The 17,094-nt window shown below is 47.1% G+C and overlaps 1 protein-coding gene across 3 annotated transcripts in view; it reads left to right on the top strand.

The window, feature by feature from the left end:
• Positions 1-13,928, top strand: part of LOC124025817 (acid-sensing ion channel 1) — a 393,661-nt gene extending 379,733 nt beyond the window's left edge. For all 3 annotated transcript variants that reach the window (XM_046339148.1, XM_046339144.1, XM_046339147.1), the window contains 3 exons: positions 995-1,074; positions 1,622-1,723; positions 11,997-13,928. In XM_046339148.1, coding sequence (XP_046195104.1) covers positions 995-1,074; positions 1,622-1,723; positions 11,997-12,092 — 278 coding nt within the window. In that variant the 3' untranslated portion in view covers positions 12,093-13,928. The remainder of the gene's footprint in view (positions 1-994; positions 1,075-1,621; positions 1,724-11,996) is intronic.
• The last annotated feature ends 3,166 nt before the right edge of the window (positions 13,929-17,094 follow it).

Raw genomic sequence — 17,094 nt, 5'->3', positions numbered from 1 at the left:
GTGTTTTCAGGTGATATTGGTGGTCAGATGGGTCTCTCCATGTGTTTTCAGGTGATATTGGTGGCCAGATGGGTCTCTCCATGTGTTTTCAGGTGATATTGGTGGTCAGATGGGTCTCTCCGTGTGTTTTCAGGTGATATTGGTGGTCAGATGGGTCTCTCCATGTGTTTTCAGGTGATATTGGTGGTCAGATGGATCTCTCTGTGTGTTTTCAGGTGATATTAGTGGTCAGATGGGTCTCTCCATGTGTTTTCAGGTGATATTGGTGGTCAGATGGGTCTCTCTGTGTGTTTTCAGGTGATATTAGTGGTCAGATGGGTCTCTCCATGTGTTTTCAGGTGATATTGGTTGTCAGATGGGTCTCTCTGTGTGTTTTCAGGTGATATTGGTGGTCAGATGGGTCTCTCCATGTGTTTTCAGGTGATATTGGTGGTCAGATGGGTCTCTCTGTGTGTTTTCAGGTGATATTGGTGGTCAGATGGGTCTCTCCATGTGTTTTCAGGTGATATTGGTGGTCAGATGGGTCTCTCTGTGTGGTTTCAGGTGATATTAGTGGTCAGATGGGTCTCTTCATGTGTTTTCAGGTGATATTAGTGGTCAGATGGGTCTCTCCGTGTGTTTTCAGGTGATATTGGTGGTCAGATGGGTCTCTCTGTGTGTTTTCAGGTGATATTAGTGGTCAGATGGGTCTCTCCGTGTGTTTTCAGGTGATATTAGTGGTCAGATGGGTCTCTCCATGTGTTTTCAGGTGATATTAGTGGTCAGATGGGTCTCTTCATGTGTTTTCAGGTGATATTAGTGGTCAGATGGGTCTCTCCATGTGTTTTCAGGTGATATTGGTGGTCAGATGGGTCTCTCTGTGTGTTTTCAGGTGATATTAGTGGTCAGATGGGTCTCTCCATGTGTTTTCAGGTGATATTGGTGGTCAGATGGGTCTCTCTGTGTGTTTTCAGGTGATATTAGTGGTCAGATGGGTCTCTCCATGTGTTTTCAGGTGATATTGGTGGTCAGATGGGTCTGTTCATTGGCGCCAGTATCCTCACCATCTTGGAGCTCTTTGACTACCTATATGAGGTAAGCCTTCATTTTGTAAATGTAAAATGTTTCTACGTTTCCTGTCAGATCTTTCTTCAAAATTGTATCCGTTGTGTCCTGAAACAGTTTATGTCTTGGGGTTTCCGGTGTGTCTTCTGTTGCTGTCGATTTGTATCAGAGGAGCAACCTTCCTGGGTAGAATAGCTTCCTGTTCAACAAGGATGTCTTTCTGTTTACTGTATGTTCATGTACTCATAATTAATTCTATCTATATAAAATAAAACATACAAATAATGGAATAATTGGAATAAACTGGGATCAGTAGCTTATCTCATTATTGTTAACATTACTGACACTGGAAATCATGGCTGTGTATGTACCATCAATTGCCTTTGAATGATATAACTTTTTCTTTACTATATTCATTTGTCTCAAAACGAATCCAGTAATAAACAGGGAAACCTGTTCACCAGCAGTTTGGAAAAGATAAAGGAAAACAGATGAACAGTCAGTTGGCTGCATTCCAAAAGTCTGGTTCTCTGAGGCACTGCTTCAAAGACCAGCTACTGTGTTTGCTTGTTTGCAGGTGATCAAGTACAAGCTGTGTCGGTGCTCAAATAAGAAACACAAACGCAGCAACAGCAACGACCGGGGAGCAGCTCTGAGTCTGGAGGACGTCAAGCGCCATGTCAGTAGGCCAGCTCTATCTCTGGCTAAGTATTTGCAGTGTCTGGAAAAAATTGTTGGACCGAGACAGGGTAGATAAGGGGGGAGACAGGGAGACAAAAATAAATAAATAAAACAGAGAGAGAGGCACAGTGATAAAAGAGAAGGTGAAAGATTGTGGAAATGGTTTCAATTTAATCACGGATGGTCTGTAGGACCGGCCTAGTGGGTTTACAATGAGAGCTTTGGGTGGGGGTGACAGCTTCTGATTTTCAAGTGTACACTCTTAGGAAAAAGGTTCCAAAAGGGTTATTTGGCTGTTTCATTTTTGGTTCCAGGGAGAACCCTTTCTGGTTTCACATAGAACCATGTAGAACCCTCTGTGGAAAGAGAGAGAGAGATGGTTGGTTCGCTGCATGGAGTTATATCATCCTCCTTTACCCTGCATTCCTCCATTTAATCCAGCTTCATCTTTCTTACCTAAAATGGTAAGAAAGAGATTACCTAAAATTACCTAAATTAAGATTACCTAAGATTACCTAAAGATTACCTAAAATGGCACCCTATTCACTACTTTAGACTTAGTAGTGCACTATAAAAGAAAAGGGTGATTTTTGCAGGGTGATTTTTGGCAGTATTTTCTCTTTGGTTTCTTTCCACTACAGTATGTTCACTCCTCTCTACTACCGGAAGTCTTATTCCTGTCTGTGTTTCCTTTTCGCTCATCTCTCGGGCTCTGTGTGAGAACCTCTTATTCCTGTCTGTCCTTCCTGTTCGCTCATTCCTCGGGCTCTGTGTGAGAACCTCTTATTCCTGTCTGTCCTTCCTGTTCCCTCATCCCTCGGGCTCTGTGTGAGAACCTCTTATTCCTGTCTGTCCTTCCTGTTCGCTCATCCCTCGGGCTCTGTGTGAGAACCTCTTATTCCTGTCTGTGTTTCCTGTTCGCTCATCCCTCGGGCTCTGTGTGAGAACCTCTTATTCCTGTCTGTGTTTCCTGTTCGCTCATCCCTCGGGCTCTGTGTGAGAACCTCTTATTCCTGTCTGTGTTTCCTGTTCGCTCATCCCTCGGGCTCTGTGTGAGAACCTCTTATTCCTGTCTGTGTTTCCTGTTCGCTCATCCCTCAGGCTCTGTGTGAGAACCTCTTATTCCTGTCTGTGTTTCCTGTTCGCTCATCCCTCAGGCTCTGTGTGAGAACCTCTTATTCCTGTCTGTGTTTCCTGTTCGCTCATCCCTCGGGCTCTGTGTGAAAACCTCTTATTCCTGTCTGTGTTTCCTGTTCGCTCATCCCTCGGGCTCTGTGTGAGAACCTCTTATTCCTGTCTGTGTTTCCTGTTCGCTCATCCCTCGGGCTCTGTGTGAGAACCTCTAATTTCTGTCTGTCTTCCTGTTCGCTCATCCCTCGGGTTCTGTGTGAGAACCTCTTATTCCTGTCTGTGTTTCCTGTTCACTCATCCCTTGGGCTCTGTGTGAGAACCTCTTATTCCTGTCTGTGTTTCCTGTTCGCTCATCCCTCGGGCTCTGTGTGAGAACCTCTTATTCCTGTCTGTGTTTCCTGTTCGCTCATCCCTCGGGCTCTGTGTGAGAACCTCTTATTCCTGTCTGTGTTTCCTGTTCGCTCATCCCTCGGGCTCTGTGTGAGAACCTCTTATTCCTGTCTGTGTTTCCTGTTCGCTCATCCCTCTGGCTCTGTGTGAGAACCTCTTATTCCTGTCTGTGTTTCCTGTTCGCTCATCCCTCGGGCTCTGTGTGAGAACCTCTTATTCCTGTCTGTGTTTCCTGTTCGCTCATCCCTCGGGCTCTGTGTGAGAACCTCTTATTCCTGTCTGTGTTTCCTGTTCCCTCATCCCTCGGGCTCTGTGTGAGAACCTCTCATTTCTGTCTGTCTTCCTGTTCGCTCATCCCTCGGGTTCTGTGTGAGAACCTCTTATTCCTGTCTGTGTTTCCTGTTCGCTCATCCCTCGGGCTCTGTGTGAGAACCTCTTATTCCTGTCTGTGTTTCCTGTTCGCTCATCCCTCGGGCTCTGTGTGAGAACCTCTTATTCCTGTCTGTGTTTCCTGTTCGCTCATCCCTCGGGCTCTGTGTGAGAACCTCTTATTCCTGTCTGTGTTTCCTGTTCGCTCATCCCTCGGGCTCTGTGTGAGAACCTCTTATTCCTGTCTGTGTTTCTGTTCCCTCATCCCTCGGGCTCTGTGTGAGAACCTCTCATTTCTGTCTGTCTTCCTGTTTGCTCATCCCTCGGGTTCTGTGTGAGAACCTCTTATTCCTGTCTGTGTTTCCTGTTCGCTCATCCCTCGGGCTCTGTGTGAGAACCTCTTATTCCTGTCTGTGTTTCCTGTTCGCTCATCCCTCGGGCTCTGTGTGAGAACCTCTTATTCCTGTCTGTGTTTCCTGTTCGGGCTCATCCCTTATTCCTGGGTTCTCTGTGTGAGAACCTCTTATTCCTGTCTGTGTTTCCTGTTCGCTCATCCCTCGGGCTCTGTGTGAGAACCTCTTATTCCTGTCTGTGTTTCCTGTTCGCTCATCCCTCGGGCTCTGTGTGAGAACCTCTTATTCCTGTCTGTGTTTCCTCTGTTCGCTCATCCCTCGGGCTCTGTGTGAGAACCTCTTATTCCTGTCTGTGTTTCCTGTTCGCTCATCCCTCGGGCTCTGTGTGAGAACCTCTTATTCCTGTCTGTGTTTCCTGTTCGCTCATCCCTCGGGCTCTGTGTGAGAACCTCTGTGTGAGAACATCCCTTCTGTCTGTCTGTCCTGTTCGCTCATCCCTCGGGCTCTGTGTGAGAACCTCTTATTCCTGTCTGTGTTTCCTGTTCGCTCATCCCTCGGGCTCTGTGTGAGAACCTCTTATTCCTGTCTGTGTTTCCTGTTCGCTCATCCCTCGGGCTCTGTGTGAGAACCTCTTATTCCTGTCTGTGTTTCCTGTTCGCTCATCCCTCGGGCTCTGTGTGAGAACCTCTTATTCCTGTCTGTGTTTCCTGTTCGCTCATCCCTCGGGCTCTGTGTGAGAACCTCTTATTCCTGTCTGTGTTTCCTGTTCGCTCATCCCTCGGGCTCTGTGTGAGAACCTCTAATTTCTGTCTGTCTTCCTGTTCGCTCATCCCTCGGGCTCTGTGTGAGAACCTCTTATTCCTGTCTGTGTTTCCTGTTCACTCATCCCTCGGGCTCTGTGTGAGAACCTCTTATTCCTGTCTGTGTTTCCTGTTCGCTCATCCCTCGGGCTCTGTGTGAGAAACCTCTTATTCCTGTCTGTGTTTCCTGTTCGCTCATCCCTCGGGCTCTGTGTGAGAACCTCTTATTCCTGTCTGTGTTTCCTGTTCTGCTCATCCCTCGGGCTCTGTGTGAGAACCTCTTATTCCTGTCTGTGTTTCCTGTTCGCTCATCCCTCGGGCTCTGTGTGAGAACCTCTTATTCCTGTCTGTGTTTCCTGTTCGCTCATCCCTCGGGCTCTGTGTGAGAACCTCTTATTCCTGTCTGTGTTTCCTGTTCGCCATCCCTCGGGCTCTGTTCCTGTCTGTGTTTCCTGTTCGCTCATCCCTCGGGCTCTGTGTGAGAACCTCTTATTCCTTTGTCTATTCCTGTCTGTGTTTCCTGTTCGCTCATCCCTCGGGCTCTGTGTGAGAACCTCTTATTCCTGTCTGTGTTTCCTGTTCGCTCATCCCTCGGGCTCTGTGTGAGAACCTCTTATTCCTGTCTGTGTTTCCTGTTCGCTCATCCCTCGGGCTCTGTGTGAGAACCTCTTATTCCTGTCTGTGTTTCCTGTTCGCTCATCCCTCGGGCTCTGTGTGAGAACCTCTTATTCCTGTCTGTGTTTCCTGTTCGCTCATCCCTCGGGCTCTGTGTGAGAACCTCTTCCCTCGGGCTTCCTGTCTGTCTGTGTTCCTGTTCTGTGTGAGAACTCATCCCTCGGGCTCTGTGTGAGAACCTCTTATTCCTGTCTGTGTTTCCTGTTCGCTCATCCCTCGGGCTCTGTGTGAGAACCTCTTATTCCTGTCTGTGTTTCCTGTTCGCTCATCCCTCGGGCTCTGTGTGAGAACCTCTTATTCCTGTCTGTGTTTCCTGTTCGCTCATCCCTCGGGCTCTGTGTGAGAACCTCTTATTCCTGTCTGTGTTTCCTGTTCGCTCATCCCTCGGGCTCTGTGTGAGAACCTCTTATTCCTGTCTGTGTTTCCTGTTCGCTCATCCCTCGGGCTCTGTGTGAGAACCTCTTATTCCTGTCTGTGTTTCCTGTTCGCTCATCCCTCGGGCTCTGTGTGAGAACCTCTTATTCCTGTCTGTGTTTCCTGTTCGCTCATCCCTCGGGCTCTGTGTGAGAACCTCTTATTCCTGTCTGTGTTTCCTGTTCGCTCATCCCTCGGGCTCTGTGTGAGAACCTCTTATTCCTGTCTGTGTTTCCTGTTCGCTCATCCCTCGGGCTCTGTGTGAGAACCTCTTATTCCTGTCTGTGTTTCTGTTCGCTCATCCCTCGGGCTCTGTGTGAGAACCTTATTCCTGTCTGTGTTTCCTGTTCGCATCCCTCGGGCTCTGTGTGAGAACCTCTTATTCCTGTCTGTGTTTCCTGTTCGCTCATCCCTCGGGCTCTGTGTGAGAACCTCTTATTCCTGTCTGTGTTTCCTGTTCGCTCATCCCTCGGGCTCTGTGTGAGAACCTCTTATTCCTGTCTGTGTCTTCCTGTTCGCTCAGAACCCTTATTCCTGTCTGTGTTTCCTGTTCGCTCATCCCTCGGGCTCTGTGTGAGAACCTTCCTGTCTGTGTTTCCTGTTCGCTCATTCCCCTCGGGCTCTGTGTGAGAACCTCTTATTCCTGTCTGTGTTTCCTGTTCCCTCGGGCTCATCCCTCGGGCTCTGTGTGTTTCCTGTTCGCTCAGAACCTCTTATTCCTGTCTGTGTTTCCTGTTCGCTCATCCCTCGGGCTCTGTGTGAGAACCTCTTATTCCTGTCTGTGTTTCCTGTTCGCTCATCCCTCGGGCTCTGTGTGAGAACTCTTATTCCTGTTCGCTCATCCCTCGTCTGTGTGAGAACCTTCCTGTTTTCCTGCTCATCCCTCGGGCTCTGTGTGAGAACCTCTTATTCCTGTCTGTGTTTCCTGTTCGCTCATCCCTCGGGCTCTGTGTGAGAACCTCTTATTCCTGTCTGTGTTTCCTGTTCGCTCATCCCTCGGGCTCTGTGTGAGAACCTCTTATTCCTGTCTGTCCTTCCTGTTCGCTCATCCCTCGGGCTCTGTGTGAGAACCTCTTATTCCTGTCTGTCCTTCCTGTTCGCTCATCCCTCGGGCTCTGTGTGAGAACCTCTTATTCCTGTCTGTGTTTCCTGTTCGCTCATCCCTCGGGCTCTGTGTGAGAACCTCTTATTCCTGTCTGTGTTTCCTGTTCGCTCATCCCTCGGGCTCTGTGTGAGAACCTCTGTGTTTCCTGTTCGCTTCCTCTGTGTGAGAACCTGTTCCTGTCTTCCTGTTCGCTCATCCCTCGGGCTCTGTGTGAGAACCTCTTATTCCTGTCTGTGTTTCCTGTTCGCTCATCCCTCGGGCTCTGTGTGAGAACCTCTTATTCCTGTCTGTGTTTCCTGTTCGCTCATCCCTCGGGCTCTGTGTGAGAACCTCTTATTCCTGTCTGTGTTTCCTGTTCGCTGTGTGAGAACCTCTTATTCCTGTCTGTGTTTCCTGTTCGCTCTGTGTGAGAACCTCCTGTCTGTGTTTCCTGGCTCCCTGTCTGTGAGAACCTCTTATTCCTGTCTGTGTTTCCTGTTCGCTCATCCCTCGGGCTCTGTGTGAGAACCTCTTATTCCTGTCTGTGTTTCCTGTTCGCTCATCCCTCGGGCTCTGTGTGAGAACCTCTTATTCCTGTCTGTGTTTCCTGTTCGCTCATCCCTCGGGCTCTGTGTGAGAACCTCTTATTCCTGTCTGTGTTTCCTGTTCGCTCATCCCTCGGGCTCTGTGTGAGAACCTCTTATTCCTGTCTGTGTTTCCTGTTCGCTCATCCCTCGGGCTCTGTGTGAGAACCTCTTATTCCTGTCTGTGTTTCCTGTCTCGTCTGTGTTTCCTGTTCGCTCATCCCTCGGGCTCTGTGTGAGAACCTCTTATTTCTGTCTGTCTTCCTGTTCGCTCATCCCTCGGGCTCTGTGTGAGAACCTCTTATTCCTGTCTGTGTTTCCTGTTCGCTCATCCCTCGGGCTCTGTGTGAGAACCTCTTATTCCTGTCTGTGTTTCCTGTTCGCTCATCCCTCGGGCTCTGTGTGAGAACCTCTTATTCCTGTCTGTGTTTCCTGTTCGCTCATCCCTCGGGCTCTGTGTGAGAACCTCTTATTCCTGTCTGTCCTTCCTGTTCGCTCATCCCTCGCTCTGTGTGAGAACCTCTTATTCCTGTCTGTGTGTTTCCTTTCCTGTCTGTGTGAGAACCTCTCATCCCCCTCGGGCTCTGTGTGAGAACCTCTTATTCCTGTCTGTGTTTCCTGTTCGCTCATCCTTATTCCTCGGGCTCTGTGTGAGAACCTCTTATTCCTGTCTGTGTTTCCTGTTCGCTCATCCCTCGGGCTCTGTGTCAGAACCTCTTATTCCTGTCTGTGTTTCCTGTTCGCTCATCCCTCGGGCTCTGTGTGAGAACCTCTTATTCCTGTCTGTGTTTCCTGTTCGCTCATCCCTCGGGCTCTGTGTGAGAACCTCTTATTCCTGTCTGTGTTTCCTGTTCGCTCATCCCTGTCTGTGTTTCCTGCTCTGTCTGTGAGAACCTCTTATTCCTGTCTGTGTTTCCCCTGGGCTCTGTGTGAGAACCTCTTATTCCTGTCTGTGTTTCCTGTTCGCTCATCCCTCGGGCTCTGTGTGAGAACCTCTTATTCCTGTCTGTGTTTCCTGTTCGCTCATCCCTCGGGCTCTGTGTGAGAACCTCTTATTCCTGTCTGTGTTTCCTGTTCGCTCATCCCTCGGGCTCTGTGTGAGAACCTCTTATTCCTGTCTGTGTTTCCTGTTCGCTCATCCCTCGGGCTCGGTGAGAACCTCTTATTCCTGCTCTGTGTGAGAACCTCTTATTCCTGTCTGTGTTTCCTGTTCGCTCATCCCTCGGGCTCTGTGTGAGAACCTCTTATTCCTGTCTGTGTTTCCTGTTCGCTCATCCCTCGGGCTCTGTGTGAGAACCTCTTATTCCTGTCTGTGTCCTGTTCGCTCATCCCTCGGGCTCTGTGGAGAACTCTGTCTGTGTTTCCTGTTCGCTCATCCCTCGAGACCTCTTATTCCTGTCTGTGTTTCCTGTTCGCTCATCCCTCGGGCTCTGTGTGAGAACCTCTTATACCTGTCTGTGTTCCTGTTCGCTCATCCCTCGGGCTCTGTGTGAGAACCTCTTATTCCTGTCTGTGTTTCCTGTTCGCTCATCCCTCGGGCTCTGTGTGAGAACCTCTTATTCCTGTCTGTGTTTCCTGTTCGCTCATCCCTCGGGCTCTGTGTGAGAACCTCTTATTCCTGTCTGTGTTTCCTGTTCGCTCATCCCTCGGGCTCTGTGTGAGAACCTCTTATTCCTGTCTGTGTTTCCTGTTCGCTCATCCCTCGGGCTCTGTGTGAGAACCTCTTATTCCTGTCTGTGTTTCCTGTTCGCTCATCCCTCGGGCTCTGTGTGAGAACCTCTTATTCCTGTCTGTGTTTCCTGTTCGCTCATCCCTCGGGCTCTGTGTGAGAACCTCTTATTCCTGTCTGTGTTTCCTGTTCGCTCATCCCTCGGGCTCTGTGTGAGAACCTCTTATTCCTGTCTGTGTTTCCTGTTCGCTCATCCCTCGGGCTCTGTGTGAGAACCTCTTATTCCTGTCTGTGTTTCTGTTCGCTCATCCCTCGGGTTCTGTGTGAGAACCTCTTATTCCTGTCTGTGTTTCCTGTTCGCTCATCCCTCGGGCTCTGTGTGAGAATCTCTTATTCCTGTCTGTGTTTCCTGTTCACTCATCCCTCGGGCTCTGTGTGAGAACCGCTTATTCCTGTCTGTGTTTCCTGATCGCTTCCCTCGGGCTCTGTGTGAGAACCTCTTATTCCTGTCTGTGTTTCCTGTTCGCTCATCCCTCGGGCTCTGTGTGAGAGCCTCTTATTCCTGTCTGTGTTTCCTGTTCGCTCATCCCTCGGGCTCTGTGTGAGAACCTCTTATTCCTGTCTGTGTTTCCTGTTCGCTCATCCCTCGGGCTCTGTGTGAGAACCTCTTATTCCTGTCTGTGTTTCCTGTTCGCTCATCCCTCGGGCTCTGTGTGAGAACCTCTTATTCCTGTCTGTGTTTCCTGTTCGCTCATCCCTCGGGCTCTGTGTGAGAACCTCTTATTCCTGTCTGTCTTTCCTGTCTGTGTTCGCTCATCCCTCGGGCTCTGTCTGTGAGAAACCTCTTATTCCTGTCTGTGTTTCCTGTTCGCTCATCCCTCGGGCTGTGAGAACTCTTATTCCTGTCTGTGTTCGCTCATCCCTCGGGCTCTGTGTGAGAACCTCTTATTCCTGTCTGTGTTTCCTGTTCGCTCATCCCTCGGGCTCTGTGTGAGAACCTCTTATTCCTGTCTGTCCTTCCTGTTCTGTGTTCATCCCTCGGGCTCTGTGTGAGAACCTCTTATTCCTGTCTGTGTTTCCTGTTCGCTCCCTGGGCTCTGTGAGAACCTCTTATTCCTGTCTGTGTTTCCTGTTCGCTCATCCCTCGGGCTCTGTGTGAGAACCTCTTATTCCTGTCTGTGTTTCCTGTTCGCTCATCCCTCGGGCTCTGTGTGAGAACCTCTTATTCCTGTCTGTGTTTCCTGTTCGCTCATCCCTCGGGCTCTGTGTGAGAACCTCTTATTCCTGTCTGTGTTTCCTGTTCGTTCCCTCGGGCTCTGTGTGAGAACCTCTTATTCCTGTCTGTGTTTCCTGCTCGCTCTGTGAGAACTCATCCCTGTGTTTCCTGTTCGGGCTCTGTGTGAGAACCTCTTATTCCTGTCTGTGTTTCCTGTTCGCTCATCCCTCGGGCTCTGTGTGAGAACCTCTTATTCCTGTCTGTGTTTCCTGTTCGCTCATCCCTCGGGCTCTGTGTGAGAACCTCTTATTCCTGTCTGTGTTTCCTGTTCGCTCATCCCTGTGTTTCCTGTCTCCCTCGTTCGGGAACCTCTTATTCCTGTCTGTGTTTCCTGTTCGCTCATCCCTCGGGCTCTGTGTGAGAACCTCTTATTCCTGTCTGTGTTTCCTGTTCGCTCATCCCTCGGGCTCTGTGTGAGAACCTCTTATTCCTGTCTGTGTTTCCTGTTCGCTCATCCCTCGGGCTCTGTGTGAGAACCTCTTATTCCTGTCTGTGTTTCCTGTTCGCTCATCCCTCGGGCTCTGTGTGAGAACCTCTTATTCCTGTCTGTGTTTCCTGTTCGCTCATCCCTCGGGCTCTGTGTGAGAACCTCTTATTCCTGTCTGTCCTTCCTGTTCGCTCATCCCTCGGGCTCTGTGTGAGAACCTCTTATTCCTGTCTGTGTTTCCTGTTCGCTCATCCCTCGGGCTCTGTGTGAGAACCTCTTATTCCTGTCTGTGTTTCCTGTTCGCTCATCCCTCGGGCTCTGTGTGAGAACCTCTTATTCCTGTCTGTGTTTCCTGTTCGCTCATCCCTCGGGCTCTGTGTGAGAACCTCTTATTCCTGTCTGTGTTTCCTGTTCGCTCATCCCTCGGGCTCTGTGTGAGAACCTCTTATTCCTGTCTGTGTGTCCTTCCTGTTCGCTCATCCCTCGGGCTTTCCTGTTCGCTCATCCCTCGGGCTCTGTGTGAGAACCTCTTATTCCTGTCTGTGTTTCCTGTTCTGTGTGAGAACTCATCCCTGTGTTTCCTGGGCTCTGTGTGAGAACCTCTTATTCCTGTCTGTGTTTCCTGTCTGTGTGAGAACCTCTTATTCCTGTCTGTGTTTCCTGTTCGCTCCCTCGGGCTCTGTGTGAGAACCTCTTATTCCTGTCTGTGTTTCCTGTTCGCTCATCCCTCGGCTCTGTGTGAGAACCTCTTATTCCTGTCTGTGTTTCCTGTTCGCTCATCCCTCGGGCTCTGTGTGAGAACCTCTTATTCCTGTCTGTGTTTCCTGTTCGCTCATCCCTCGGGCTCTGTGTGAGAACCTCTTATTCCTGTCTGTGTTTCCTGTTCGCTCATCCCTCGGGCTCTGTGTGAGAACCTCTTATTCCTGTCTGTGTTTCCTGTTCGCTCATCCCTCGGGCTCTGTGTGAGAACCTCTTATTCCTGTCTGTGTTTCCTGTTCGCTCATCCCTCGGGCTCTGTGTGAGAACCTCTTATTCCTGTCTCTCTCCTTTCTTCTTCCCTTCATTTTTTCTGATAATTTGTTCCCTTCTCTACCCTCAGACGCCCTGTGAGAACCTGCGTACGCCGGGTTCGTATCCTGCCAACATGCTTCCTCACCATCCAGCACAGGGCAACTTCGAAGACTTCACATGCTGAGCCAATCAGGAAAAAGCAGGAAATACCTGAGCCAATCAGGACAGGAGGAAGGAGGAATAACCTGGCTGGCAGTATGCAACCAAAGTCAACCATACAACAAGAATATCTGACGTGAACGGATTCTCAATATGGAAACTTTTCTTACTGTCTGAGAGGAGGGGGAAAATATCAACAATCACAACTATTACATTAAGAGAGAAGAAGAAGATTTTTCCAAACATAAATATCTGTAAAAGTTCCAGAACATTTTTGGGAATTTGGAATCATAAAAGTAAATCCTGAATGTTCTATGTCTGGAATAGAACCAGGAAACGAAGACTCTACTCTTCAAGATCACACTGCAAATATGGACTTCTCACTCTAAAACAGACAGATATGGGAAATGTATCTAACTAGTGTACAGACACAGCACTGTACAAAAAACATCAACAGAGCCTCATGCCTTTATAACAGCCAACACCTGGCTGTCAGTTGCTGATGGCTGGCCTATTAGGATAGTAGTATGATGGGGATCAATTCCATTTCAATTCAGACAATTAACTTCCTGAATTGACTGAATTGGAATGGAATTGACCCCAACCCTGGTCAGTGGAGAAATGTTGTGCTTCACTCAACTGCACTGTAGATATCGCACCGTAACTGCTGTGATGCTTCGTAGGGGTACAGTTCCAATGGGAGTCTCTGTCTGTCTTGAGAATGTAGCCATATCCACAATGGGTTACATCAATAACAACCGAGATGAGTAGTGGAAGCATTTAGGGAGAAGGTAGTAGAGAGCTCTACCATTTAGTAAAAACGTAATGGTGAACTTTTCAGGTCTCATCTTGTAAATGCATGCTTGTATATCGTCTTCTGCATGTATTACCTTTTTTAAAATTGTTTAATTCTTTTTCATTTGCATTATTGCTGCCAAGTTTGCCTCGATGATACAGGAAGAAGATGATGCTCCCGTCCTAATAGTGCGTGTGCGTGCGTGCGTGTGTTTGTGTAATGAAATGTGTTGGTTTGTGTGACCAGCCTGGTTGAATCCACCAGATAGCAGATGAACCTCATTCCAACAACACGCCTTGTTTCATTAATCCATGTTAAATGTGTGCCCTATCCTATAATCCCAAATCATCCCCTAGCAACTATGCCGTACGTACTTGTATGGAGACAATTCCACCTGTCACAGACAGAGCTTCCACATTGTGTACGCCAATCCAGTCCTCTCAGTTCCACAGTGCCTAGGGAGTAGTAGGGGCTACGGTTTGACATGGGATTTAGGAATGACTTGTGAGACGTGTTATTTCCAGTCTATTCATTTACTCATGGTCTTGTGGGAAGGGGTGTGTGGGAAGTTTTCCAGAAATCAGTTCATTTTGGTTTCCCTTGTAATTCTGTGCGGGTTTTGAAATGTTCTGTATCTGTGTTCTAGTCGCAAATATGTCATTATCAAAGCACAATTACACCGATATGTAGAGGTGATGATGTAAAAGAAAAAGTAGATTAATTCTTATGTATATTCTCATAATACCAAGGTTTTTTATTATTACAGTGTAGCAGTTTTTTGGGTTTGTTTTCTTTGCTACAGAATAGGGTTCCAGCAACATTCCCAACATTTCCAGGTTTTTTTCAGAAATCCCCGGAATCAGGAGGGGAATCTTCCGGCTGGAAATCCTTCGCCCGGGATTTCCCAGAAAACCTGGGAATTTGGGAAAAATTGCAGGTATTTTGTACCCGTATTACATAAACATACATATTGCCTGATAGTCCAGTCTCCATCAGGTTACCGACTGTTCTATTTATCTAACAAAGCATATTATAATAAAATGTAAATATCATTTTGAACATTTATTATTCTATGGAAGTCTCCTTTCTTGTGTGTGTGTCAGAGCCGTGTGTGTAGGTGGCAGGGAAGTCAGGCGCAGGAGAGTAAAACGAGTGTAATGGAGTCCTTTTAATATATGTCCACTAAATGAACATACATAATATACATGGGTACGAGGAACCGTTGCGCACCTATACAAACACCTATACAAACACCTATACAACTACCTATACAACCACCTATACAAACACTAATACAACCACCTATACAACCACCTATACAACCACCTATACAAACACCTATACAACCACCTATACAACCACCTATACAACCACTATACAAACACCTATACAAACACCTATACAACTACCTATACAACCACCTATACAACCACCTATACGAACACCTATACAAACACCTATACAACTACCTATACAACCACCTATACAACCACCTATACAAACACCTATACAAACACCTATACAACCACCTATACAAACACCTATACAAACACCTATACAACCACCTATACAACCACCTATACAACCACCTATACAAACACTAATACAACCACCTATACAAACACCTATACAAACACCTATACAACTACCTATACAACCACCTATACAAACACTAATACAACCACCTATACAAACACCTATACAACCACCTATACAACCACCTATACAACCACCTATACAACCACCTATACAACCACCTATACAAACACCTATACAACCACCTATACAAACACCTACACAACCACCTATACAACCACCTATACAAACACCTATACAACCACCTATACAAACACCTATACAAAAACCTATACAAACACCTATACAACCACCTGTACAAACACCTGTACAACCACCTATACAACCACCTATACAACCACCTATACAAACACCTATACAAACACCTATACCGACACCTATACCAACACCTATACAAACACCTATACAACCACCTATACAACCACCTATACAACCACCTATACAACCACCTATACAACCACCTATACAACCACCTATACCAACACCTACACAAACACCTATACAAACACCTATACAACCACCTATACAACCACCTATACAACCACCTATACAACCACCTATACAACCACCTATACAACCACCTATACCAACACCTACACAAACACCTATACAACCACCTATACAACCACCTATACAACCACCTATACCAACACCTACACAAACACCTATACAACCACCTATACAACCACCTATACAACCACCTATACCAACACCTATACAAACACCTATACAACCACCTATACCAACACCTATACAAACACCTATACAACTACCTATACAACCACCTATACCACCACCTATACAACCACCTATACAACCACCTATACCAACACCTATACAAACACCTATACAACCACCTATACAACCACCTATACCAACACCTATACAACCACCTATACAACCACCTATACAACCACCTATACCAACACCTATACAAACACCTATACAACCACCTATACAACCACCTATACCAACACCTATACAAACACCTATACAAACACCTATACCAACACCTATACAAACACTGAGGAAGTACAGCTCCCGCTCAGCCCAGTCAAAACTGTTCGCTGCCCTGGCCCCCCAATGGTGGAACAAACTCCCTCACGACGCCAGGACAGCGGAGTCAATCACCACCTTCCGGAGACACCTGAAACCCCACCTCTTTAAGGAATACCTAGGATAGGTTAAGTAATCCCTCTCACCCCACCCCCCCCTAAGTTTTAGATGCACTATTGTTAAGTGACTGTCCCACTGGATGTCATAAGGTGATTGCACCAATTTGTAAGTCGCTCTGGATAAGAGCGTCTGCTAAATGACTTAAATGTAATGTAAATGATACAAACATAAACAACTCTGACAAAGACATGAGGGGAAACAGAGGGTTAAATACACAACAGGTAATGAATGGGATTGAAACCAGGTGTGTTCTTAGGACTGATAGGGTTAATAAGACTGTTCAAAGTTGACTTTATATTTTTAAACCTTGCTTCATTTGAAGAGAAAGGTTGGTATTTCAGTAGTTGCACACCATTTCAGAAGTTGCACACCATTTCAGAAGTTGCAACAGTTGCACAACCCAACGTTAGTATATGAGGAGGGTATTTCAATATAGGTGACACAACAATGTTCATTTTTGAAAGGGGGGGTGGGTATTTCAGTATAGTTGACACCACAACGTCAGTATTTGAGGGGGGGGGGTGTTTCAATATAGTTGACACCACAACGTCAGTATTTGAGGGGGGGGTATTTTAATATAGTTGACACCACAACGTCAGTATTTGAGGGGGGATTTCAATATAGTTGACGTTTACACCATAACGTTAATTTGAGGGGAGGGGGTATTTCAGTATAGTTGACACCACAATGTCAGTATTTGAGGGGGGGTATTTCAGTATAGTTGACACCAGAACGTCAGTATTTGAGGGGGGGGGGTATTTCAGTATAGTTGACACCACAACGTCAGTATTTGAGGGGGGTATTTCAATATAGTTGACGTTTACACCATAACGTTAATTTGAAGGGGGGTTATTTCAGTATAGTTGACACCACAACGTCAGTATTTGGGGGGGGGTATTTCAATATAGTTGTCGTTTACACCATAACGTTAATTTGAAGGGGGGGGGGGGGTATTTCAGTATAGTTGCAGTATTGTGGACACAACGTCATTGGTATTTTGCGGCTACAGGACTGAACTGCTGTAGAAATGTAATTATACTCTCAGCTGCAGGATGACAACAGGACGGATAGGAAATATCCTGAACAGGAGTTTTATCTAGATTGTCAGTGGGCCAGCCCTGATCTCACTATGATTTTACAGTACATCCATCTGTTCTGTTCCTAGTTCCAACCAACTGTCAGCTTCAGTTTGAATTTTTGGTTCAGTGATGCAGCACCATTGGTAGGTTGGTTCATCCTTTTCCATCACATAGGATTTTGAGTCAGAGCTTCACTAACTTCTTTAGCAATAAGGCCCGAGGGGGTGTGGTATATGGCCAATATACCACGGCTAAGGGCTGTTCTTAGACTGGTTACCAACGTAATTAGAGCAGTAAAAATGTATGTTTTGTCATGCCCAAGGGATGTGGTCTGCTACACCACGGCTTTCGGCCAATCAGCATTTAGGGCTTGAACCACC

The sequence above is a fragment of the Oncorhynchus gorbuscha genome, linkage group LG03 (genome assembly GCF_021184085.1).
Source record: "Oncorhynchus gorbuscha isolate QuinsamMale2020 ecotype Even-year linkage group LG03, OgorEven_v1.0, whole genome shotgun sequence".
In the NCBI taxonomy this organism is placed as follows: domain Eukaryota; kingdom Metazoa; phylum Chordata; class Actinopteri; order Salmoniformes; family Salmonidae; genus Oncorhynchus; species Oncorhynchus gorbuscha.
This window is presented reverse-complemented; position numbering and strand designations above follow the sequence as displayed.